General features: G+C 41.9%; 1 protein-coding gene across 9 annotated transcripts in view; it reads left to right on the plus strand.

Annotated features, from left to right (window-relative positions):
* The window catches only part of STARD13 (StAR related lipid transfer domain containing 13), a 286,809-nt gene that overhangs the window by 148,513 nt on the left and 111,264 nt on the right, over positions 1-27,032 (plus strand). The window contains exon 1 of one of the 9 annotated variants that reach the window (XM_002195719.6): positions 24,329-24,701. The exons of the other annotated variants lie outside the window; for them this stretch is intronic. Coding sequence (XP_002195755.3) covers positions 24,533-24,701 — 169 coding nt within the window. The 5' untranslated portion in view covers positions 24,329-24,532. Of the gene's footprint in view, positions 1-24,328; positions 24,702-27,032 lie in introns of those variants that run through there. 9 annotated transcript variants of the gene reach the window in all.

A 27,032-nucleotide genomic window follows, 5' to 3' on the forward strand; every position in this document is an offset into this window, starting at 1 on the left:
GTATTCAAATTATGATTCTCAGTAACTGCTATTGCACAACATTTTGAGCAAATCAGCATTTGGGGTCTAACTGTACTGCACCCAGGGAATGAATAACTTACAGAATCTGGTGGTCTGGTCAGATTTTGTTTCAAATGACTTGGTGTAAATCAGAAGAATGCAAGGTGCTCTGCCACAGGGGCAACATTTGCTTGTCATAATCTCAGAAATCTGGGTTTTTTTCTGTCTCCCACCTGCAAGAGCTTCAGCAGGGCTGATACGTGACCATACCCCATCATCAGATGGGATCCTTGGAAACTGCATGTGCAGATGAAGATGAAACTTTGTCTTACTACCTAGTGGAAAGAGGGCTGAGTTAGAATTTTGCAGGTGATTTCAATTCTGAGACTTACTAAAGTTTGCAAAATTAATTTTGTGACCCTAGCATTCTTCTGATAAGAGAAAGCTTTGCCTCTAGTTTCTGAAGTTTAGCTTTGTTGTTATTTAGTGATCTACACAGACTGCTGTCAGGATTTCTGCTGTGTAAGGCTGCCTCCACTGTGTCTGTGGCATAGATACACCCTGTCTTTTTGACAAATCTCTTCTCACCTGAGCTTCACAGTCCTTTGTATGTTCTGTGTTCTCTAAGAGATTAAATCCCTGCTTGATCTCCTCTAGCTCTTCTGGTACAAAATATTTCTTATCTGTCCATTGACATCCTCTCTACTGCCTGCTGCGACAGCCCTACCAGACAGGGCACCCTTGAGCACTGTCCATACTCAGCTACAGAGCTCTCCAGAGCCAACTGCCTGGGGTGGTTTGGGGGACCAATTTCAGACACTCCCACTTTTTTTTTTTTTTTTTTGGCTTGGCTGTGCTTTGGGTAAAAGGAATTTGGGATCAAATTTTCCACCACACCTCCAGTGGTTTTGCTCAGACTGACACTTCAAACTGTTTTAACTTGTCCAATTTTGGAGATTTTTCAGGCACCAGTTTAGGAACTGACTCTCGAACTTCCCCTGTGAGGTTGCAGGGTTTTGTTACAAAGGATGAAGCACTTAATGTCTCTAATAAAGTAGAATGAAAATTTGAGGTGGGAAAACATACCATGGACTAATATTTTCTTAGAAATTGATCACCTGAAGCTCCAAATCTGAAACAGGAACGAGGCAGGCTTGTGAGTAAAAGAAAATATCTAAGAAATCTAAAGAAGCCAAAATTAAGACCTTTAAATGTAAAGCTCTAGAAGTCCTACTCTTACATGTGCTTAATTGTTGAGGATCACCTTGTAAGCTGATTAGCAGCTACAAGTGTCTCTTCAAATCTGCCTGAAATGCATTTATATCAGAGATTAAACTGAACATTATCTGATGTAGGTAGAAAATGAAGAATAATTTGTCCAGCAGAATGTAACTGTCACATTCAGCATGTGGCAAAGATGACAAGGTAATGCATCTGCTCATCTCAAAAGTAATTTGTGGTTGGTTTGTGGGTTATTGTGGTTTTACTGGGTGCAAATGAATAAGCCTAAGTTTGCAATTGCACCTTGGACAGCATGGTGCTCCTTGGCACCTGCTGATCTGTTGATCTTGGGGAATACAGAAGTGAAAAGTGGGTTTTTAAAAAACTAGTTGTCACAACCAGAACTGTGTGAATTTTAGCATAGTTTTCTGTCACGCCAGTATAGAGACAAGAGCAGCTATGTTTCTGCAGCTTCTGAATTAAAGAACCATCAAAGCTATAGCTTTCTCACAGTTTTCAATTTTCATTTAAAAAGAAACATTTTCAAGAATTTGTTTTTGAAGTTTTTACTCTGCAAAGCTGAAGTTTATTTTAGGGCGAAGTCACTGGAAACCCCAAAGAATATATGTGTACCAGGCTCCCAGGTCCTCTGAGAGCCCCTGAGCAAAAGCAGGTGTCCCAGTATGGGACCAACATTGAGTCTTCTGCATCTTGGTATTATCACATTACTGAAATTTATTCTCAATTAAGACCTTTGTGCAAATGTAGCAGATTCATCTACTCTAAAGCCATTAATGAAATTAGTGGATTTTTTTTTTTTGTAAAATAATTTTGCCAAATCAGTTTTCATTAAGGAATGTGGGAGATGCATGTGTGAAAAATGTGGTATTTGGTGGGCATACTTTTATGTTCTATTTTAAAATCATGCACAAAACATTTTTAGAAAGCAAAGTAGAGATGTTGCTGTCTGTGTCCCCACCAGTGCACTGGAGAGTACAAGATACTGATTCTCATGTATGTTGATAAGATGTATATGTGTAAATTCCTCCCTAACCCAGCCCCATCAATGGGAAAAGACTGTCCTTTGTCAAGGAGAAAAGTTATGAAAGACATTCTTTATTCATGATGGAGTGCTTTAGGGAAGAAAGAAAGTGACTTATGAGTGATTCATTTGGCCAGGCATGCCAGGAAATTTTCTGCTCTCAGTCCTAAAGAAAATGTTGTAGCCAAAAAAGTAGTCATTGATCTCATAAATTAAATTACTTGTACCATACATTCTCTATTAATGTGAGGAGGGGTTTTAGATTAGTTTAATTAAACTATGAAGAGGCTTTTCTTTGCACCTATGTTTTATGGATTATGTCGGTATCCTGTAAGTTCCATCTCCTTCCCCAGGCACTCCTTGAAGGCCAGTGGTTTGATTCTGGAAAGAGGGCAGTGGTGGCAAAATACCACCATTGTTAGTTCTGCTGCTGCCAGGCTCTCATGACCCTCAGCAACAAGAAGTTAATTCCAGAAGTACAATTACAAAAATACCAATATGCTTGACCTGCCAAGTATTTCTGTATCAGCGGGGGGGGGGGGGGGGGAGGGGGGGGGGTTGGAGGACTCCCCACTGTCTCAAAGTCCAGAGAAAGATGTATTTTTCTCATACCCATTCCTGTGGCTCTGCTGCAATTTGTCATGTAAGGTTTGAAGTGAGTATGATGGCAACAGCATTCATCTTCTGGTTTTACATTTTTACATTTAATACATAGATTTTGTATTTGAATGGGTACTGCTTCCATCAGAGAGAGTTGTATCAGGGATTACTTTCCTATAAGAAATTCAAATTTGATTACTTAATTTCCTGACAGTAAGAGATAGAAATCTCAGCTGATAAAATGGGGAATCAGTGCTGGCAATAGAACTGGAAACCATTTGAATCAGTCAGTTTCTATTTGATAGCTTTAAAAAATGTTCTTGACAGATCTCCCTCTTCCTGGAGCTTGTCTGTTCACAGATTTCAGTGACACATTAATCTTTAGAAAATACACTTCTTTTTCCTAGAGAGTTATGATGTCAGTCCTTTTTGTAGTACAGTTTTTTGTTTGGTTTGAGTTTGGTTTGGGTTTTGATTTGGTTTTTTTTTTTTTGGTGGTGTTTTTTTTTTTTTTTTTCTATTGGCTGTGGTTTCTTGAGCATTCACAAGAATGCTCAAGGTTCACAAGGTTCTTTCAGTTCTCAGTAAAGAAATATTTCTCCTTTTTTCTCTGCACATATGCATGGCCTCAGCTCATTCCACCTGCAGATGCTTCTATGTGACAAGAAGGCTGATACCTTTTCAGTTCTCTACATTGTGACTTTATGGAGTATTCCTGTAAACATTGTACTTATCCTGATGTCTGTAGACCAAATATTGGAAAAAATTCATAGTACTATTTTTACAGAAGTATTAAATATAACACAATACTGTTTAAGTTCCTGTACATTTAAACAGATGCATTTTTTTGGGCTCATATTTTTCTAAGATATATAGGAGCTTGTATAGACTGATAAAAATACTTAATGCATTTGTCTGATATTAAACAGTGATGATACTTTTCCATTCCAAGATTGCTTCTTTATATCAATCATGAGATATTAAATAATGTATCTTCTCAGTTATTTCCTACTAGGTATTTTTGTATTTATTCACATGACTGTAATCCTATAGGCTGCTTCCATATCCCCATGCAAGTGACTTTATTTATAATAATAACTATGCCAGAACATTTATATGGAACATTTATATCCACAATAAACTTCCAGCTGCTTAGTGAACATCAATAGTCTGTTGGTGGCTGGCCAGCAAATTCCAAAATGTGAAATTTCTGGACTCAGGAAGGCACTGGAGACTAGACTCCCATTCTTCTGCTTTCCCAACTACAGTAGGATGTCATGTTTAGTTCCAGGAATCATGAAGTCCCAATTCTGAATTTTGTCTTTTTACTTTTTGCTTTAATGAAAAAAATCCTTCAAAATGTCTGCTATTGTTATATTTCTAGGGATTCCGAGAACTTAGATGACTTAACAATTTGATTTTGTATAATACTTGCCAGGCATTGGCCTTGTTTCACAGCAGTGCTTTGACCCACATTTATCTTGTTATATTTTGTACTTCTTGGATTTCTTGAGAGATGTTCTGTATTGCTCTTCCTTATTTCTTTGGGTTTTCTGTCATACAATGGCCAAATCTTGTGCTGCTATATAAGTCCTTTAAAAATCATTTCTCTGAGTAAAAATTAATTGAGAAAAAGAGCTTTCACTTGTACTTAACCACATTTACATAGCAAATGTAAAAAGAAAATGTGAATTTCAGAGTCTGAAAAGTCAAGGAAAATATTAATTTTGTAAAATTTAGTTTCAAGCTAACTTCATTATTTTAAAGAAGTGATGCCTGTCTTGTGATTCTTGAAAATTTGGGTTTGGGATTATTTTCAATTAAGTAAGAATTTGTGCTATTTTCCTTTGATTATTACAGACTTAAAAATATGACAGTGTAGAGGATTCCTTGATTGACATTAGAGCATTCACAAGAGGAATGCATTTCTGTAGCTCCTTTGCACATCCTGTTTATAGTTAAAAAAGGAAAATATTTTGACAATCAGACCAACCTCGTGCACCTTGTACTGCAAATAAGCAAAGGCTGAATGCACAGAGAAATGTGTGCATTTAGCAGCTATGCTCCAAGAAGGGATCGGGAACACCTGGAATCCATGGCACTCGGTTCCATAAAACACCAGGCTTCAACAATCAATTTAATTACTTTACAAATCATCCATTTCACGTGAAACACTCTGCCTGTCATTCCAGTAGAGGGCAGTAATTTACATACAGTAATTTACATACAGTAATGTCAATTAGTGTGCGTACCCATCCTTCGTCACTCAGTATTAGACACAGCAGCTGGCTTTATTAAGGCAGTGCAATAGTCAAGGCATCCTCTGTCCTCCAGGATAGAGTGCCACCCAGAAGCCTTAATTCCTAAGCTTTTGCAGCAGGACCACTAGCAATGTAGAAGTAGAACAACATTTATGAGAATTAAAGAATAAGTTGTTTTCAGTTAGTGTGGTGATGAAAACATTCTGTGCTGTATATAATCACCAGAGAGAATTGCATTTCAATGGACCATTTCATAGAGATACTGTTTTTTTTATTTGTTGATGTTGAACAGTAAGTATGTAGAAAAGATTTTCTATAAAATCTTTTTTACAGATCCAGCAACATGCTGTAGTACAGTGAAAGAGGAGGCACTGGAACTTCTAAGTGTTATTTTTCTTTAAGTTGTAAGAATTTGAATCATAATCTATTTCAAAACACTATGACTTAAAATTTAGAGTTGGCAAAAAGTTGTTTCAACTGTAGGTATTTCTTTAGCAGCAAGATAACTTCATTAACTTCAAAATAGCTTGCTTACTTTTATAAACACTTCACAAATTTTACTTGTCACAGATGTAAAATAATGTGGGGATAATTAATTTCTTCTGTTGCCTGAGCTAAATGAATGGCACTGGTGCTTTGATAAACCAAGGAGTATTTTCTGGGGAGGACTGGTTTTCCAGGCCATGATGATGCAGAAGGGCACTGAACCTTCACAGGTCATTTAATACAGAAGCTCTTTAAAAAACAGACACAAAAGAGGAGTATTGGTTTTGTTATAGAAAGAATTGAAAGGGATATTGCCTCATAACAGTAGCATAGTCCAAATGTACCTTAGATCATGTCTAGAGCTGTCTGAATTAGAGCAAAAATTAGTTTGAAATGTCATTGTATACGGTCTTCTGTTCCTGCCATTTATGAAGAAATGTAGGGTAGCTGCATAGGATAAGGGTAAGGTAGCTGCATAAGGGTAACTTAAGAGAATGGTAAAAGAGATAAGTCAAAACCAAAGTTAGAAATGTAAATTCTCTCAGTCAATACAAAAAAATTACACATAGCATTGCATAAAAGGGTTCCTAAGGATTTAGGGACCTCCTGCATTTGTTCATAGCTTGGATCTTCTCTAAAGTGTGTTCCACATCTGTGTAAATTTGTGTTGGATTCATTGCATGAAGGAGTGAGAACTAAGCATTTGTCCCAGCCTTTAAATGATTTTGGATGTGCCTCCCATTCCTCTGCCAAATACGCCTGTGTTTTTCCCATCCCTGTCGCCCTCACCCTGATCTGAAAGGCATACTCTTTCACGGCTTAAGCAGAAAAATGCTGTAGTAAATTATTTAAGACTGAGTCACTTATGTGTCAGATGACTGCTGAAATGATATGCAAATGGCATCTCATGGTCATGCTCATTTTAAGAGGTGTCTTTAACATAAGTACAGATTTTTATTGAAATAAATCAATTTTACAAGGAGATTTCAGCCATTGGATTTATAGTAAGAAAGAAACTTTTTATTTATTACATTAGAAAGACCACAGCTGGGAATGTACCCATTAATAGACACAAACAGATGGATTCTGACAAGTCTGTGAACTATTCACACTCTTTTTTGGCAAATATTTTGCTACACTCCCAACTTGCAAATGTTACTTCAGAAACAAATATGTAACCATCTATCTCAAGGCACAAAACTAAAGAGTAACATTAAAATATTGCAATTTCATTATGCATATGGTACTTATTTGAAATTTAGGAAGTAGTGTTTAAAAACACTCCCAAAAGATTGCCTTGGTTCAATAAATGTTTTAAATTATAAATAAAGTCATAGAATCATTTAGACTAAAAAGGACCCTTAAGATCAAGTCCAAGCATTAACCCAGCACTGCCAAGTCCACCACAAAACCATGTCCCTCAGTGCCACCAACACGTCTTTTTAATACCTCCAGGGATGGTGACTCCACTATTTCCCTAGGCAACCTCATGCCTAACAACCCTGTTGGTGAAGAATTTTTTCCTAATATCCAATCTAAAACTCCCCTAGTGCATTTTGATTCATCTCCCACTTGTTCGATCACTTGGAAGAAGATTCCTATCCCCATCTTATTACACCCTCCTTTCAGGCAGTTGTAGAGAGTGGTAAGATCTCCCCTGAGCCTCCTTGTCTCTAGGATGAGCACCCCCAGCTCCCTCAGCTGCTTCTCCTAGGCCTTGCACTCCAGACCTTTCCCTTGCTTTGTTTCCCATCCCTGGACATGCTCCAGCCCCTCAATGTCCTTCTTGTAGTGAGGGACACAGGATTTGCAGCGTGACCTCACCAGTGCTGAGTACAGGGGCACAATCACTGCCCTGGTCCTGCTGGCCACTGGCCTTCTTGGCCACCTGGGCATGTCCTGGATCATGTCCAGCTGCTGTTGACCAGCACCCCCAGGTCCTTTTCCACCAAGCAGCTTCCCAATCACGCTGCCCACAGCCTGTTGTGCTGCATGGGGTCACTGTGACCCAAGTATAGGACGCTGCATTTCTCCTTGTTGAGCCTCAAACAGCTGCCTTCAGCTCTTCAACCCATTATGTCCAGATCCCTCTGAAGACCCTCCAGAAGATCAACAGTCCCACCCAGCTTGGCCTCACTGCAAACTGACTAAGGGTGGACTCAATCCCCTTGTTGTCCACATTGTCAATAAAGATATTAAGAAGAATTTGCCCCAGTACTAAGCCCTGGAGAACACCACTGGTGACCAGCCACCAGCTGGATGTAACTCCGTTCTCCACCACTCTCTGGGGACAGACATCCATCCAGTTTTTTATCCAGCAAAGAGTGCACTTGTCTAAGCCATAAGCAGTGTCTCCAGAAGAATGCTGTGGAAAAAGATTTGAAAGGCTTTACTGAAGTCCTGGTAGACAGCATCCATGGCCTTTCCTCATCTGCTAAGTTGTCACCTTGTTACAGAAGGAGATCAGGCTGGTCAAGCAGAACCTGCCTTTTATAAACCCATTCTGGCTAGGCCTGATCCCCTGGTTATGCTGCACGTGCCACATGACAGCAGTCAAGATGGTCTGCTCCATGACCTTCCCTGACACTGAGGTCAGGCTGACAGGCCTGTAGTTCTCTGAATCCTCCTTCTGACCATTCTGTTAAATGGGTGTCCCATTTGCTAACCTCCAGTCAACTGGGACCTGCCCAGTTAGCCAGAGCTGCTGGTAAATGATGGAAAGTAGCTCAGTGAGCACTTCTGCCGACTCCATCAGTACTTTTGTGTGGATACTAATTGAGCCCATAGACTTGTGTGTATCTAAGTGGTATAGCAGGTTGCTGACCATTTCCCCTGGGATTATGAGGGCTTTATTCTGCTCCCTGTCCCAGTCTCAGCTCAGGGAGCTGAGTATCCCATGAAAAACTGGACTTACTATTTAATACCTGAGGCAAAAAAAGGCATTAAGTACTGCAGCCTTTTCCTCATCCTTTGTCACTGTGTTTCTCCCTGCATCCAACAAAAGATAGAGAGGCCAGTGTTCTTCAGTGTGTTCATAAACAGCTTGGATACAGAACTTGAAGGTATACTATGTTTGCTGATGATGCTAAACTGGGAGGCGCTTTTGACTTCCCCAAAGGCACAGGGGCCCGTCCAAGATATCTTGATAGAGGGCTGGGCAATCACCAGCAATATGAAATTTAATAATGGCACGTGCCAGATTCTTTTGTTTCCAGATGTCTGGTGAGCTGAAGTCCCCCATGAGAACAAGGGCTAGTGATTGTGAGACTTTTCTCAGCTGCTTAGAGAATATTTTTTCTGACTCTTCATCCTATTTGGGTGAACTACAGCAGAGTCCCACTAGGATGTCTGTCTTCTTGGCCTTCCCCCTGATTCTTACCTACGCACACTCAACCCAGTCATCACTGTCATCAAGTTCTGGATAATCAAAACTCTCCAAACTCTCTCTAACAAAGCTATCCCGCCACCACTCCTTCCTCACGCGTCCTTTCTGAAGAGTATGTAGCTACTCACCACAGCACTCCAGTTGTTTGAATCATCCGCACATCCCTGTGGTGGCAACTGTGTCATACTTTTCTTGCTGCACAGTGGCTTCCAGCTGCTCCTGTTTGTTGCCTGTGCTGTGGGTATAGGTGAGATACACCTCAGGTGGGCTGTTGACCCCCCCATCCTGTCATTAAGCAGAGAAGTTCCTGCACCTGGGCACCCTCCCACAGCTGTGCTCACAGGTGCCACCCAGTACTGGCAGTACCCAGTGCCACCAGTGCTCCTGCCAGCACTGTCTCAGCAGCTGTGCCAGCTGTGCCGGGTGTGGAGCTCAGCGAGGCCGTGGCTTTCTGCCAGGTGGGTCGGACTGCTCCCTGGCTGGGCTGGCACTGCCTCAGCACCCCTCTGTACATTGCGGTGCCACACCCTGCTCACCAGTGCTCCCTAAGGGCTTATATATTATTTGTGGCCCTCAGCCTGCTGCTGTCATGCTAGGTGTGGGTTCTGGAGGCTTAAGGCTCCTCCTTTCAGTTACACTGAGTTAAATCCTTCGCTCCTGGCCCCTGCCCCAGTCACAGGGAATAGGGTGTTTGTATAGATGTGATGAAGTGAGGATATTCAGCAAAGCCCAGCGCCACTTCCATTTGTGGAAGTCACCATCTGAAAGAAGGTAAATGTTCATTTTCAGAACAGTTCACTAAACAAAGTAGCAGAAATTAATTATACAATATATAACTCAGCTGCTAGAGGACTTGGTAATTAAAGAAAAATGATGGCTGTTAGCCTGCTGGGTAACAGTATAACTAGTGACTCAAATCATGTACTTGCAAGTAAAACCAATGTGTAGCACACACTTCTCTTCAATTGTTAAACTTTAATTTGTAGATTTAAACTTTTATTCAGCATCACTGTATTTCTGATATTATAGGAAGGTAAAAATGACAACGAATTCCTCTTTTCTGCATTATTTATTACTTCATTTACTTTTACCATATCTTCTCTTTACTTTTCTCAGTTGAGAATTTTCAAGCACTGTGACAACATTGAGCCCACCAGCTTCTTTTGAATAAATTGGGAAATTATATTGCCAAAAAAACACAGTGAAAATTCAGAATGTCAGTACTGACCCTTAATGTGCATAACCAAACATACATACATACATTGAGCCTCTGTGAATTTCTGCCACATGGTGAGGTGTTTGGGACTTGCCCAGTTTGTTTCCTGGGAAGAAAGTTTTGCAGCTTCATTATCAGCTAAAGATTTGGATCATTTGTTTTCCTGCCTGTCACTTTGAGGAGAATAAAGAACTTCTCTAAAATCAACAGAAACCCTGCATTCTGATGTAAGGATGGCTTGACCCACTCATCATTCCGACTTGACCTATTCCATCATTCCAGAACGTAAAGAAGCATTTGTCCACAGAGAATCAGAAACACATAGTTTTGTATCAGTTAGGCAGATAAGTATTTTTGTAATTACATTTGCAGTCGCTGCCTATCCCTAACAGCTCCAAGTGCTTTTGTTTCAGAAAAAAACTGATAATTTGATTATGGTCTGATTTCAGCAGAGCACTTAAATGCAGTATGAATTTAAATTATTAAATATTCAAATCATGTGGACTAGTCTGTTTTGTTATATTTAACTTCTAGATCAATAGTAGTTTCTTCTAAAAAAGATTATCTATTTAATCAGTATGGTTGGATATATGAGTTCATCAGAAAGAGGAAGGTACCAGAACATCCATATTTCCAACATATAATAAAACAGAAGATACTATACCTATTCTGATTCAAATAGAAGACAAATAAATTTCAGAATCTAGGCTAGACAAGACAACACCAAATAAAATTGACTCTGAAACATCTGGTATGTTTTATACAAAACCATAAACATGCGTAGTTACTAAACGGCCTAAGCTGTTTCTTTGGAAGGCACCCTAAAAAACAAGGACAGCAGGACAAATGTTTACAAAGCCAAGGCATATACATTAATTGTGGCATGGCAGCATTTTAAAGAAACTATCAAATTCAGAGGGATTATAAAACAGCTGGGATGAATTGTAGGTAGGAATTGATTTAAATCTCTGGATTTTAGGTCACAATAGAGGCTGTAACACAGGGCACTCACTTGCTCTTGTACTCCTTTGTGTTGCTTTCTCTTAAGGGAGAGCCATGACTTGTAGAGGGCTGGAACCATTATCTCTTATTTTATGGAAAGCATCGGTGCAATCATTAGGGATCTTCAAACTGGGAAGAAGTTTATTGCTCTGTCAGATCGGGCAACATATGGAAGGAAGCAAGATGTTCTCCAGAGACAAATTAAGTTTTTGCCAAGGCATTTTACTGAAATTTTGGAAAATAAACAGGTCATTAATTGACTCCAGATTTAGCTACTGCAAATGGTGCAAAGATGCTTCAAACCAGATGCTTTCCCCTATTTGTTTTTACAACCCTTTCTATTTATAGTTGCCCTTATTTGATGACTTATTTCTTTAATAGAGGGCATTGTTTTACACCGGAAGCCTCATCTCAGTTTTGCCAGTAGATACATGACTAAAACATACATGTTCACACAATTGCAGGGATGAAACACTCAGCAATAACATAAGTAGGAAATAATGAGTAGGAAGAAGTTAACATTTAATTCTTCCCTTAGTACATAACAGTTTTCAGCCATTCTCTATGCAGACCCTGCTAGTGAAATAGTAGAGGCAAAGACTCCTAGCCCAAGGACAGCATCTTTAGACTCGTCTTGCCAATGAAGGTGTGAATACAATCCATGTTGGCATTTCTTTGGCTTCCCAAGTTGTGTGACACAGCCACTAATGTACCTGCCAGTCCTGTGGTAGCATAGCTTCAACTTGAACTCCAGATTAAGGTTGGATCCCAAAACGGGAATGTAGCAGCCAAGTCAACTAAGCTGTGTCAACTGACAGAAATACTCAAGAAAAGAAATATTCATTCCTTTTCCACTTAGGCTTCTTTTAGTCTTCAGAATGTAAGCTCTATTTTATGCTATATCCACACAATTTTGATTCATGTTATAAATAACATACTGAGTGAAAAGCATCTGCCCTGACTTGAAAGCAGTGAGTCCAGTGGGGATGACTTCTGAAAGGATTGAGCTAGTCACACCAGGTCCTTTACAGTCAAGACAGAAATAGGTACCTCTGAAAGCCAGCCCTGTCATCCTGAAATAGATGTGTGAGACAAGGGGAATGAATTGCCCTACGGTGGTGCTTATTTCTTGCCATAATCCTAGCCAAGTGACAGCACCAAAGACCTGCTTGCAGTGACAGACTGAGAAAAGCCATCTCTTCAGCTGCCACCTAAGTGCCTTTGATATGGAAATCAGTGAGCCACTAGCAGTGCAGATGTTTAATTTTAGAGATTGCTGCTCATAACATCTCTGGCTTCATTCTAAGGTACCTCAAGTCAGCAAAGCAGGAGATGGAGCTGATGAGGCACCTGAGACTTCAGTGGCACTTGTATATGCACTTAAAGGCACATATTCTGACAGTAACCTGCCAGTGTACCTGAGCCTTACATAAATGTATTTCTTCATTTCCAGTTTATTCTGGGGAGGCAGATTGTGAATTACACAAGACATTCTGAATTCATTGTAATAAAAGCTGCATGATTTTACTTGTGACCCCTAACAGGCTTAGCTAAGCAACAGGGGCAGCAGCCATACAGAATTCATAATGCATGTTTTAAAGTGAATTCTGAGGTTCACTTTTCAACCTAGTAGGTAGTTATTTCATGTATGAATATTTATTTTGCTGTGTCCTCAGTCAGCACAAAAGTCCATCAGGCTTAGGTATCGTGTTTTTCAAACCAGCTGCTAGTGAATGCCTAGGAAAGAGTATAACAACATGGTATGACCATGTTTGTTGTATGACCTCTTAGCTTCCAGGTTTCAGTAAATAGTTCTTTGTTGATGTGGTTAACAGGACTGCCAATTAGGAGCAAAGTAAACGGGAGGTTTGTGATGTGACTGTGCACTTCCTAGCTGAGCTACACCTAAGCTTGTGAGACACACTGACTGTTTCCCGCTTGAAATGTTCTGCAGACGTGTAATGCTTCACATCTCAATTGCTATTTTAAAAAGTTATTTTCATGTCATTCCCAGGTGTCATGGTCAAAGTTTCCTCTGTGTCACTAGTCTGAGCAAAGTGAAGTGCCACTAGTCTGGGCGAAGTGGGAACAAAGTTTATTTTTAAAGCAATACAGGCTTGCTAGTGGCTTGAAAGCAAAACATTCAGAACTCCATTTGGTTTTAATTTATCATCCAACCTATTATGTTTGGTAACATATTAGAAACCAGTGAGTATATTATTTGTCATAAGCTCTCCAGGACATAAAAGGAGAAAAAATAAAGACTGAAATATGCAAATCTCTGCTTCATTCTTTAGCAATCCAGGAAGAGAGTACATACAAAGTCCTTTAATGCTACTTCCAGTCTCAGCTACAAATGTGCAAATCCTGAGCACTTACAGGGTATACAATGAATTTTGGCTTGGAGCAAAAGAACTCCATGATAGCGTGGTCTGGGTCCTTCCAGACCCAGTTTTGCCTTAATTTCATGTTGTTATAGCTAAGAACAGCACTCGCCTGTCAAAATCTGATAGAGCAAGGGGCAAAAAAATTGGCAAACATAAACAGGACAAACCTTCTTCACGGTCAGGTGCAATTTCAGTTTTGCAATATTTTGTTGCCCAACTTGAGATACTTCAAAGAGGTCTTATGTCCAGACTGAGGAAACCAACCTTCCCAAAAAGTCAGAGCTTTTCAAGTGTCAAGGAAAACAGACCCAAGATGAGTAGTTCCTTTTGAAGGTTTTGGCCAAGGAATTTTTCCAGTAAAACTACATTCCATAAACATGGAGCAACACCTTAAGTAGACAACAACAAATGAGGAACACTGTGAGGTTGATTTGAAACAGAGCTGTATATTCAGACAGTGGGACAGGGAGAAAGCCTGTGAGAAGGATGTGATAGGATGCCAGGATAAACATGAGAGCAGACAGCAATATTTTCATCACTCTTTAATTGAGAGAGTAAAAAGAAATTCACAGCTGGAATGGAACTTATCAACCAACTCTCTTGGTGTGCCTATTTTGAACAGAAGGGGAATCAACAGAGGAAGAGTCTTGGTAAGTGGCTGCTGAAGGAGGAGTGTGTGAATATGCAAGGGAGTGTGTGAATTGGGGCAGAAAGGAAGTACACCTGTATTGTGGACTGGAGGAAAAGGAATAAATATTTGCTGGAAAATAGTTCATCTTGCCTGCAGTGCTGAATGTTCTAGACTTTTTCTGGCCCTTCCTGTACACTGGAAACATTCTCCAAAGGCAGGCTAAGGGGAAAGAGAGCTGCAGGCAGCCTGCCCTTTTTCAGAAGGAGCAGCATGGTGGCTCAAAAGGGAGCTCCAGAAAGCCCTTTCTTCTCTACTGCTCCTGCTACTTGCTAAGTTTCCACTCTGTAAAAAAACAACCACCTGCAGCATTATCCAGTGAGACACATCAGCTCCGTGGTGTGTATTTAACACAGTGCAAAATGTGAGTGAAAAGAAGTATGCAAGAAATATGGAGTCTAAAATGAAATGATTATATTATGCATAGAGCAATTGGTTGCTAGAAGACAGAAAATCCTGACAAGGGACTTGTCCACTTCATAAATATCAATATTGTAAACTGTCCCACTACTGTTTTATTGTGGAAGTTCTGCCTGGAATTATTCTGGGGATTTGTTTGGGCTTTTTATTGTTTTGTTTATAAAAAAAATACATATATGTAACTTATACTCCTAAATTTTATGATAGGAAGAAAGAAATCATTTGGGATTAAAAGCTATAGGCATCATTCTTTCTGCTCCAAACAGACGGGGCTATACAGAACACTTGCTGTGGATTGTGCTAAATTCTAGCTTTGAGTAAGGAATAAGTGATCCATGCATGTCTCATATTCCCTCAGCTTCTTTATTTGTGAGGTTGCTAATCAGACACCAGTAGAGCTGATATTATGCAGCCAGATAAGTGTGCAGGTGTGTTGGTCACACTTGCTGTGAGGCGGTGGCTCAGCCTGAAGGCTGGGACAGTGACCAGATTCTCTGCTCATCCAGGATGGTTTTTGTACTGGGCCCTTGTTCTGGCTCTGGTGATGGGAAGAAAATGTCGTGTGCACCCTGTTCTGCAGGGCATGGACAGGCCCATACCCAGACATCATGGGGACAGACCTCAGCTCTGTGCTGCATTCAGTGCCCCCACTCACCCTCGCAGCAACAGCACAGAATTGCCATGTGTCAGGCCAGATGTCCCCACTCTGCACCAGGGACAGTGGCTGCCATGAGGCTTAATTGAGTTTGCTTCATTGGGTCACCAGCCTCTTCAGAGGACATCTCTCTCCAGGAACAGTTGCCACCCCACTGTAACCTGAATTTCCCCCATGCATTAGCAAAAGCCCCATCTTTCCTGGGTCTCCAGGAAGAGTAACCAGCCAAGGGATGGCTTTGCTGTACCTAGTGGCGGTCCTGGTGGTCATGGCCTGGGGACTGTAGAATCAAAAAGGAGGAATTCCAACTGTCAGTGAACAAAATACTTTATATGTATCCTACAGAGTACTTCCCTGCGTGCAAGGCAGCAGTCCAGCCCTAGAGTCCAGACTCAGCTTATTGGTTAGTGCACACTGCTCTGCAGATCCACATGTACAACCCTACATCCTTATTACACAGAACTGATAAGATCTGATAACATGCATTTAATAATACATTGAGAAATCTCTGGCCATCTGTAGGTTTAGGCAATAGGTGTCTCATCTGAAAGAATCCACTACAAGTGTAAGACCATTTTAAGGGGTTTTTATTTTCTCTTTAGCTCATGCAGTTGCAGTAGATTTTAGTCTGCCTCTAGTGGACTGATATTGCTTGTAAGGAAAATTAATCTTCCTACAAAACTGTATTTCTATTTTTTTACATATAGGTACCAAAATAGGTAAGAAAGGCAAATATTACTGTTATCAGTCAGGAAACTGGTGTACAGAGACAGGTTATACAACTTCCCTGAAATCTTCCAGCAAGTCACTGCCAGCTAGTCCTGTGCTCTAACCATCGTGTCTGTCTGCCTTACTGGGCCAGAGACAGAAATAATGCAATAAGTATTCATTGATTTCAATGAGCCTGGAGAATTTCATGTTCCCAGACACCAGTCCCCTGCTGCTGTATTTGAAATAGTGTTGCCAAGAATTATTCTGTTCTGCCATGTTGCTTTTTAAAAACTTTTATGAAATCTGACTTTGGCATTGGTTCTCTAGCATGGAGAGAGGGAAAAACTTCTGTCAAAACCAGATCAAAACCTGATTATTTTGTCTCTTGCCCATTTGACCATGATAACACTGGAGTGCTTTTGAAATAAAATAAATAGCAAAGCCCTTACCTGAAGTCTGCAAAGGCATGAACCTTCAGCTCAGTTAGGAATGTTTGTCTGTGACTGAGTGACAGCAGCAGTAGGGCTGTGTGGGGATTTACAATGTATTTGGATAACTACAAGGAACTAAGTTTATCTAAACACTTCCTTATGTTATCAGTGTGTTATCCAAACACTTTGTTAGTGAGACTGTGAGATTAGGGTGTGTGTAAGCCCACCACTACTTAAATATATTTACAGAGCTCCTGTGGGTTTAGTTTTAGGAACTTGTGTATAGATTCAGCATATGGAATTGCACTAAGGGTATGGAAACTACTTTTAGCTCATTTCTGTCATAATATTCTCGAAATACTTTAGCAGATGTCTGCCACCTGAAATGTCTCCTTCTCTTTTGAACTCTATTACCCAACTGTTGTGTTTCTTCCTGAATTTACTGTTGAGAACCACTCAACACTCTTAGGGACTTTACACAGTGTGGGATGCTTGCTATTCCAGGCTTGTGAAGAGTTCAGCTAAGCCAAATGGAGTCTCTATTCATATGCTGGTGTGGTTTGACTGAGGAAAAATGTTTAAAAATGGAACAAGAGTGAGACCATAATGCCTAAATTAGCAGTCAGGTACTGGATGAAACAACTGACCCCTTCCAATGATCTTACCAGCCATCCAGGAGCTCCTGGTCTCTTCTAAGCCCTTGGGAGAGCAGAAGGGACAGAGAGGTAGCATCCTCTGAGCCTGACATTGTGGCCAACAGACCAGCAGCTTACATTTCACCAGCAAATGTTGACAGGAGGGCACGGAGAGGCTTTACCCAGGGAAATACTGTCATTCCACAGGCTGCAGCCACAGACCACAGGAGCAGTAATTTTGATGCATTTCTGCACTAGCAGTGCTGTTAGGAGCCCACATTTACATAGGCTGTGGGGTGGTACATCTGAGTAGCTCAGGTGAGAACACAGACTGGCCACTGCTGCTCAGAACAGCCCCAGTGGGTGGCCACAGGTCAGACCAACACAAATGGCCAGTATCATGGCCAGTTGGCCAGTGGGCAGATGCAGCTATTTTTGGAAAAATAGAATGCTTGGATAGGCATAGAGTGATTTTGTACTTGTTGTGTATCCTACCTGCATTCACGTGGTTTAAGTAGGTCCTGAGCCACAAGCTGAAATTTTGTGTTTAATGGCCCTTGCTGAATATTTCTTCCAGGAATTTTATCCTTTTTTGAGTTCTGCCGACTTCTGGCAACCACAGTATGCTCTAACAATGATTTCCAGGGGTCAGCTATACATATATGGAGAATTATTTATGTTCATTCATTTTGAACCTACTCCCACTTACTGTTCCCAACTTTATCCACTGTGAGAAAAGACCTCACAATTGCCAAATGGCGAGCAGACATTCGTAACAGCATATTTTGTTGGTTTGCACTCAAATACTTTTCCAAAAAAATTTTTAAATCCACTTTGCTGGTTTTTTGTTCCTACTGAGAACTTGTAATCGATTTTCATAAACCTGCGCAAGACCTGTTTCCATCGAGATAACAGCCCCATTAAATCTCATCACTGTGTACTGTGTTATCTTTAGGGTGTTTTTGGTCCCATACATTTATCAGCCTTCAAAAGCTTAAATTTTAAGGCCTTCTCAGCCAATCTTGTAGTAAACACCTTCAGTGTTCACAACCAATTTCTCTTTCGACTGACAGACTAATTTGGTATCATCATTATATTTTGCCAACTGATTATTCAGTCCCATTATAAAACCTATGTATGGATAGTGGACAAAACAGATTCCAACACTAATGTCTGTGTGAATCCTCTGGGAACCTAATCCCATTGTGAACATAGATTATTTATTACTACTTTTGTTTCCTGTCTTTAAACTGTCATTAAACCACAAGTGGCCTTTTCCTTTTTATCTATGATAGCTGAGGTTCTTTATGATTGCTTGGTAGAGGATCTTGGAGGAGCCTTTATCAAATCAGTTACTATTAATTTTGCTTATTTATCATCCTGAGCACCTCTACAGGAGAATTGATGAGATGAATCACACTTTCTTGCCTTGACCCTCATCTTCCTGGTTTTTTGCATGTGTTCTTATTTCCATAAGTTTGCCTGGGTGGGTGGTCAGACAATCACCTCCCTGCCATCCTTTTGTTCCCTAAACGTACTACTGTTGTACTCCTGCACATAACTTCTAATCTTCTGCTTTTGGGCTGTGGCCAGGCTTCGGATGTTCTTGTAATCAGGAGGTATTTTATGTAGCAGTACTATTCACTGAACATGTGGGTCTTAAAATGCAAATGGATTGTCCTCTGATGCTGGAACAGGGACACTGGAAGAAAAGGATATGATGTACTATTCAGAAGCCTCACCTCCCGGTTTGAAGTTTATCTTCAAGGGTGTGTGTAAGCCTGTCTCTCATGCATAAGAAGCCCTGTGTAGCAGTGTTCATTTTTAAAACTCACTATCAGACAGTTGACACAGCAGCTGACTTTCTTTCAGAACACATCAGTATCGGGCTCTCCAGAGTAACAGTCCTCTGTTGTAATTCTGTGCGGCTATTAGCCGTCTCCATCTCACTTCCTGGCAATGCAGAAATCTCACATAAACTATTTTCCTTTTGCCCCAGTCTGGTTCTTGGCAGTCCCAGATGAGCTGCAGAGCCTCAGTGCCCCAGCACAGCCTCAGGAAGAAAGTCAAAGTGCCGCTGAGCCAGAGGGGAGCATTTCTGGCTGCTCTAGATTCCCTGCTGTTTAATGCCCTGTATGAAAAAGTTTTCAGCCTGTAGTAATCCCCTCAAACAAATGTCTGTGTTCAAACATAAAATATTTTGCCTAAACAGCAGGCAATGAACTTCTGCTTTTAAAAGTCCCAGTCCCAGAGATAAGATTCAAAACATAGAAAGTAGTAACAGCTTCATCCTAAACATGGCTTTGGGCTCCCCGCATGTGAATTTTTTCTCTTCTTGAATTTGAGAAAGGAGAAACTGCCTGTGCTTAGTACATGAGCTGCTGTGCAGGCACTCTAAAGGCAGAAACAGGCAAGAAATATAAAATGTGTGGATAGGATAGGGATATGTGGATAGGACTTCGGTATCCAGGATATATTGCATATATAAGATATTGGAGTTAGGCCATAATCCAGCAAACTGAACCATTCTTCTACCCACAGAATTATAGAAGAGAGTCCAGAGATCAGAAAGTTGAAAACACATGCCTGAGTTTTTTCTTCTGTGACTCGAAAACAAGAGTTTCCTGCTTCTTCTAATGACATGTCACTAATGTTAATAACAAATGTGCTCCTCTAGTGGATAGAAGTACTGTTTTGTTCTCACAGAACCAGTACTTTCTAAGGAAGAGAGGCTGTCAAGTTGCCATTAAATTTTAGATGTGAAATAACGAGATAAGTGCAACTAACAATAAAAGGGAAATGGGTCACTTCGGGAAGATCGAGTGGCTGATTACTGTGTGAGAACAGCAGGTTCAACCCAAGCCTGGAGAACTCCACACCAGGTACAACATCACAGACCTATTTCACAGTTCACTGGGAGGTGTGCATTCTAAGTTGTAAATCAGCATGCCGGACTATAAAATCATATTTATATTTATATTTATATTTATATTTATATTTATATTTATATTTATATTTATATTTATATTTATATTTATATTTATATTTATATTTATATTTATATTTATATTTATATTCATGCAAATGGGAAATTGATGTTCATCTCAATTTTATCCTCAACTACCCCACTGTAGCACTGCCTCCTGGAATAATACTCTAAGGCTAAGGTGGTGTGTACAAACGCACACTGTTGTCTTGCCCAGAAAAGCCAGTCATAAATAGATTGTTGAAGTAGTTTGTTATCAAATATATTTTAGCATTTCTAGAATACATTGTGTTGTTTTCTCCAGCTGATGTCAGCACCTCACTCACAGTGAAAAGGAAGCAGATCTCCTGTACTGCTTGAGATACTGCAGTATCTATGAGCAGCCCTGGGGCAACTTTTCCTGCCAATAGCTTACTCCTTTCTCACACCAAATGCCTTTTCAGAGAGAAAAGGTGTCAGAGAGACATTAACATCAATTAACAGAAATAAAGTGTTGCAGTTCTGCCTGTGAATGCATACAGAGAAGAGTATGACTCCTTGAGCTGGCTTTGCCAGTTATACAAAGTCCATGCAGTCATCAAAAGCACTGTGCTATATGAATAAGCCTTTAACTAAAGATTCCTGATATCCCATAGTATTTCAGTATCTATCAAGTCACTGATTGTCATCATGGGATTATTGCACTATAGATATCAGTGTGGATATTTCTGATCCATTTTTAAAAAACCCTACTAATTCCAGACATGGTTTTATGACGGAATCTCCTTTCCTGCATAGATCAGTCACAACATGAAAGCATGAGGTTGGGTTTTCATCTCATGGGTTGTGCTTCTGTCAAGACTGGCAGCAATTTCAGGTGTATGCTGGAGCTCCCTCATAGTTCTTGTAAAATGCACGAGGAAGCTTTTATTTTGAAGTGCTTTTATGAGATGCATTAGCATGAAGTTCAGTGTTGCTCTATTAACTATTCCAGAAACAGTCTGTAGACTGAGACTGAAATATTAATTAGTGCTATTATATAACAGCTTAGACTTATCTAGTCGTTCTTGTCTGAGAGGTTGATGGCCAATGGAATTTCCTCATCTGAATGACACATTTTTGAAAATAAACAGTGAGTGTCAAGGCAGTCACCAAACAAGGATACAGTAATTTTAAAAGTATGCAAGGAGGGCTACTTCTTTCTTTCGCCATGCACAACTTCAAGCATAGGAGCTTTCAAACACGCACCACAAGACCAGCTAACTCTTGTTGTTTCTTGTTTTATTTGACTACTATGCAAGTACTGGACTGAAGCCAAAGAATTCAGCCTCAGCACAAGCAGCACTCGTCAGCACCGAGCCTGGGGCAACCCTCTGGCTCTGAAGCTGTGTTTGGACCCTCGTGTCTGAGAGGAAAGTCATCATTCAGCAACAGAGGCTTCTTATTCTGTTCTTTGTGACCTCTGAGATGAGCTGCTGGGAAGCTGGCAGGGCAGCTCTGGTGGGGCATGGTAAGGACAGGCAGCCACGGAGGCACTGAAGCTGGTACTCTGCTGTCTGTTACAAACATATAACTGGGCTTGCTGAGCCCTTAGTGGATGTGTTCACTAGTATATGCACCTTACTTTCTATGCACCTTGTTTCTTTGGACTGGCTTTTGAAGCATTACATTTTTCTTAAACTGCTTCCTAGACTTTGGAAGTATTTCAAGGAAGAATGCAGAATTCCATTAGCTGAAAAAGTCAATGCATTTTCCAAAAAAGAAATCCTGAATATTTAAGCAGAGTGGTATCAAATTTTAATACTTGCTTTGCATTAGCAATAGCATTTTTAAAATAGAACTAGATCAAAGAACTGTAGATTAAGCAAATAAAAATTTCCCTGCATGGAAGTAATGTCTCTTTGGATAAACACTGTGCCTGCCACTGACATTTGGGGGTCTCTGGGATACTTATTCCTGAAAAGATGGGAGCAGAGTGACTGACACACTGGCTTGGCAAGCTGGGGTAGGAATGGGAGCTATCTCTTCCCTGCTGTTCAGGCTCTGTCTGCTCAAACCTGTGAAGCAATCCTGCCTCTCCTCTTTGCACAGCAAGGCAAAGAGGAGACTGGTCAGTCTTACTGCCTGGGTGCCAGTGCCCAGCCCTGTTTTGGAGTATAGGTGGTAGTGGTGCCATGTCTTTGCCCTTGAGTTTGAAGTCTCTGCTTAGAGCCTCAGAGAAGACCATGCAGGCATACCTGGAGCAAAAAAGCAGCATGTACAGCACTTGCAGGTGCTGTTAATGGTAATAACAGGTAATAGAGGTTTTCAGTCTACAGCATTCATTTTAAATTCTAGTATCTGAAATTATATTTTTCCCTTTTATGGCACTGCACAAGTCTCACATTGATGAGGAATAAAATTCATAAGGTGTAATGCGAACAGATTGCATTGCAATAAAACTGTGCCCTAAGGGGGTTTGCATGGAGCAAAATTTTAATGAATAGTTGTGAACAAGAGCTGCCCTCCCTCTCATGTTTAGGTGACTATATCTGCCCTGTCCTCTGTGAAGAGGCAGGTCCCAGGCAGTGCCACTTGATGGCCCTGCCCTGGTCAGCACCTGTGAGGCGCAGAGTGCGAGGAGAGCTCCATTGTACCATGGCATGTCATGAGATATTGTTGGCCTCAAGTCTGGAGAACAGGACACAGACAATAATGCCAGTGCAGATGGATGTCCAGGTAGAGTTTCCAGAGGTCAAGATCCCCCATGGGCTGGGATGGGGTTTGAGCCCTTGTTGCCTGGGGCTTGCAGCCACTCCAACAGTGCTGTCAGCTGTCAGACCCCAGCTTGACACTCATGGGTCTCATGGGAAGGGGCAAGGAGATGGCAGCATCATTCCTGAGCTGGGATTCTTAGAAATCACTAATTTCCCAAAATTCTTAGAAATCAGCACACACTAGGGTTGTATTAATCAAAATATTGGTATTTAAAAATATAATGAAAGTTATTTGACTTAGGAAGGCATTTTCAGTATATTTTCACTCAGATTTGCTGCCCTCCTGCTGATAAAAATGGCAATGTTCTGTTTCCATATGATTCATTAAAGAAATAGCATCTTCTGCTAACTCAGTGTTTAATATGTGAGGATAGAATGAAAACACATGCTCCTCTGTCTGTTGAGAAAAACCAACAACAACAAAAAAAGATGTTATGGCAAGGAACTTGAATAACAGAGAACGTCTCCATCCCCTTTCCCTCTTCCAGGCTGCGACCAGTTCTTGGTAGCATTAATGTTAGGGACTCTTGGGTTTTGTTTACTGCTGAGTGACTGCTGCTAGGTGTTGTTGAATTTTTTTCATCCCAAGGGCTTTGCTTGTTCCAGTGCTCCTTGTACCATGCGGTTTTTGGAGATTCAGACTGCCCTTCCGTAAACGGACTTTTTCTTGGCAAACAGGGGTATGATTTTTAGAAAAGTAAGCGAGGGCATCATCTCCAGAGATGAGTCAACAGCTGGGCAGCGTAGAGCAGAGGAGAAAAAGCGTTTCGGCAGCCCTGAGTACTCTGAAACACGCATTTTCGAACGCCTTCAACTATTTCTTCTTTGCTTTCTGAAGCGGCCCGGTGCAGCCCCTCCGTGCTTGGGTAAACTCCGGCCAGCCGGGGAGCTACCGGGACAGGCTGGGACTGGGACAGGCTGTGTGGGGCCGAAGAGGGACAGGCTGGGGCTGGGATAAGCTGTGCGGGGCTGGGGCAGGGGCTGTGTGCCGGGCTGGGGCAGGGGCTGTGTGCCGGGCTGGGGTAGGCTGTGCCGGGCTGGGGCAGGCTGTGCGGGGCTGGGGCAGGCTGTGCGGGGCTGGGGCAGGCTGTGCGGGGCTGGGGCAGGCTGTGCGGGGCTGGGGCTGTGTGCCGGGCTGGGGCAGGCTGTGTGCCCGGCTGGGGCAGGGGCTGTGTGCCGGGCTGGGGCAGGGTGTGTGGGGCTGGGGCAGGCTGTGAGGGGCTGTGTGCCGGGCTGGGGCAGGGTGTGCCGGGCTGGGGCAGGCTGTGCCGGGCTGGGGCAGGCTGTGCCGGGCTGGGGCAGGCTGTGCGGGGCTGGGGCAGGCTGTGCGGGGCTGGGGCAGGCTGTGCGGGGCTGGGGCAGGGGCTGTGTGCCGGGCTGGGGCAGGGTGTGCCGGGCTGGGGCAGGCTGTGCCGGGCTGGGGCAGGGGCTGTGTGCCGGGCTGGGGCAGGCTGTGCCGGGCTGGGGCAGGCTGGCTGTCCCGCTCCATAGGCTGCGCTGGGAGCGATTGGCCCGCGCGGATCATGTGGGAGAGAGCCGGAATGCCGAGCGGTAGTAGCTCTTGGCACTGCTTTTGCATTTAAAGCGCCCGCTCCTCGCAGCTCCCTGGGGCTTTAGCCTCCCTGCTCTCCTTGCCCTGGTGCCGACCGGGGCCAGCCCAGGGCAGCGGCGATGCTGAAGCAGGTGCCCCGGGCCGCGGGCACCGCCTGTTTCTACCTGAACGCGGTGTCCCCCGAGGGCCAGGAGCTCTTCTGGCGCTGCGATCCGCCCGCCCGGCGCCCTCCCTACAGGACCAGCAGGATTCTCGCCCGGCACCAGCTGGTGACGAAAATTCAGCAAGGTGAGTTGCTGGCAGGAGCGCTCCGTAGCCCGGCGCTGGCGCAGGGTCTGCCGGTCTGCTCTTTCGTAAGAGAACAGGTTTTAATATGCCTCATCTTTCAGGCTCGTTTCCTGTCTCTATTCCAAATTAATCTGACTAGAGACAGGGTTTGAAATAGTCATTCATACCTCTCTGTTTCCACACATACACACATGCAGCGACCACCAGGAGACAAATGCTAGTGCATGATTAGCGATTTAACAAAATTACCTTTTAATCATAAACTACTGTGGCATCTTAGGTGCTGAACTTCGTCTTGTCTTTCTGTCTGAGTAGTTACTGGCACCAGTCCATCTGCTCTGATTGCTACAGATCAAACCTGCCCATAGCAACCCACAATAGAAGAGTAGATGGTCACCCAACTAAAATAGAAGCAGAAGTCCAGTGTGACTGGATGAAGACACCTGGGATAACATCCTTTGGAAACAAGTGTGTGTAACTGTCAGGGTATTAGAAAATCTGTCACATATCCTTAAAAATAATTGTCTTGGCTTTCCGCAGCTGCTTAAGCAGCTAATCTAAGCAGTCACTACAAATGTATCTGTTTTTTTCTGAATGTCTGTCTAGGGCAGTAAAGCTAAATGCAGATTGGCCTCAGAACAAATCCTTTGGCCTGTACACACAATTTAAAATCATCTTCAAAATGGCTAATGCAAAGATAAAAACCCTAACCAAGTTTACCATTTCTTCTGGATTATAAAACAAATCAATACATAGTTTTGTATTGATTGTGATTTTGTATGGAATCCCATCTTCAAGAGCACTGGTTTCCAAAGTGGATGTGGTCCTACATACAGAAAAATGTCGTATAGAAAAAAAAAATTCCTTATGATAAAAGCCACTTTCTGGACAGCTTGCAAAAAGGTGTTTGATTCTGCTAACTAGAGGCAGAGATAACATCATTCATTTTCATATCAGGCAGATATCACAGCACTTGGTGTGAGGTTTTGATCAGCAGCAGTTAAATGGAGTGGCTATTTTTGTGTGCTGCTTTCCAGTAAGATTCTTTAGATCTGTGGCTGTCAAACTCTGGCAGAAGTACAGAATATAGTGATGAAATTTTATTGCATTTATAAAGAAAACAATTCTTTGGCCTGGCTTAAAAAGATGAAAAAGATAGTTTCTGTGGCAATTAGGAAAATGTGGTTGTTTGCAAGGCAGTCTCAGGAACTGGTCATGTTTGAAGGATACTGGTCCTCGCTGCAGCTCTGATTTCAGGAAGGATATTATGTCATTCTGTGTACCCAGTGTATGGTCTGGATTGAATGGAAAGAAAGAGTAATTTATTTCCCTACAAGTTTATTTGAAAATGTTTTGAGTGCAGTGCTAGTACCAACTTAGTGTTCAAACAGCATTAACTGAGGATGTGGTGGATTAACACACCTCTTCTACCTGTCATGGTGCTATTTAATGTTCCCTCTTGTACGCTGTAATCTGTCTGGGACTGCCAAAGGCAGCCAGTGATGCTGAGGCTTTGGAGAAGCTGCATGGTGGGGAGTTTCAAAGTTGCAACTTTTCTTCCTCCAGCTTGTTGCATGGATGGTCAGTCTGTGGTGAATGACCTCTGCTTCTCTTTCACAGCTTTCCAACCTCTTCTGCACAGAGCTGTGGAAATTATATTTGTATAGTGTCTTGATCATGTGATGTATGTTACTTTCAGTATATGAAATATTTATGTATTTTGGGTCACTAAGAATAAATACATCACTTCTTTCATTGATGCAAGCTGGGGACAGGATCCACTGTTGGTTGAGTGTCAGTTCATTAGCTGTAAGGAAATTATGTGTGCAGATAGATGCTGATGTCTGTCTGTAAGCCCATATGCAGGCAGACACACATCTAGTGCAAAACCAAACCACACATTTTTTCTACAGTGCCTCAAGTAATGACTAATAATTTTAATACTAATAGTTGGGTTAGCAAAACCAAAGGATATAAGCCTAGCTAATATGACCCAGTTTGAAACCTCCGGTTTACAGCCTGGATGAAGACCCTAGATCCATCAATCACTCACAAGACTTTCACTGACTTTTTCTGGGTCAGCATGTTACCCTCTCTGCTTGCTTTGTTCAGACTGTAAGCAGTGTGAGGGTACTGGATCAGTCCCCATCCCTTTCCCAGAGGGTATTGGAAGAGTACTCTAAAAGGGGTGGAGTTGGCTGTGCTTTTAGAGGTGAATGAGTTTTACCCCATTAACAAATGGGATTCATAACTAGCAGAGTGCCACACAGAAACTTATCAATAATATATTAAAAAGTAGATTAGGAGATGCAAGATGAGAACCAAAACTTG

This window comes from Taeniopygia guttata, chromosome 1 (genome assembly GCF_048771995.1).
Source record: "Taeniopygia guttata chromosome 1, bTaeGut7.mat, whole genome shotgun sequence".
Taxonomy (NCBI): Eukaryota; Metazoa; Chordata; class Aves; order Passeriformes; family Estrildidae; genus Taeniopygia; species Taeniopygia guttata.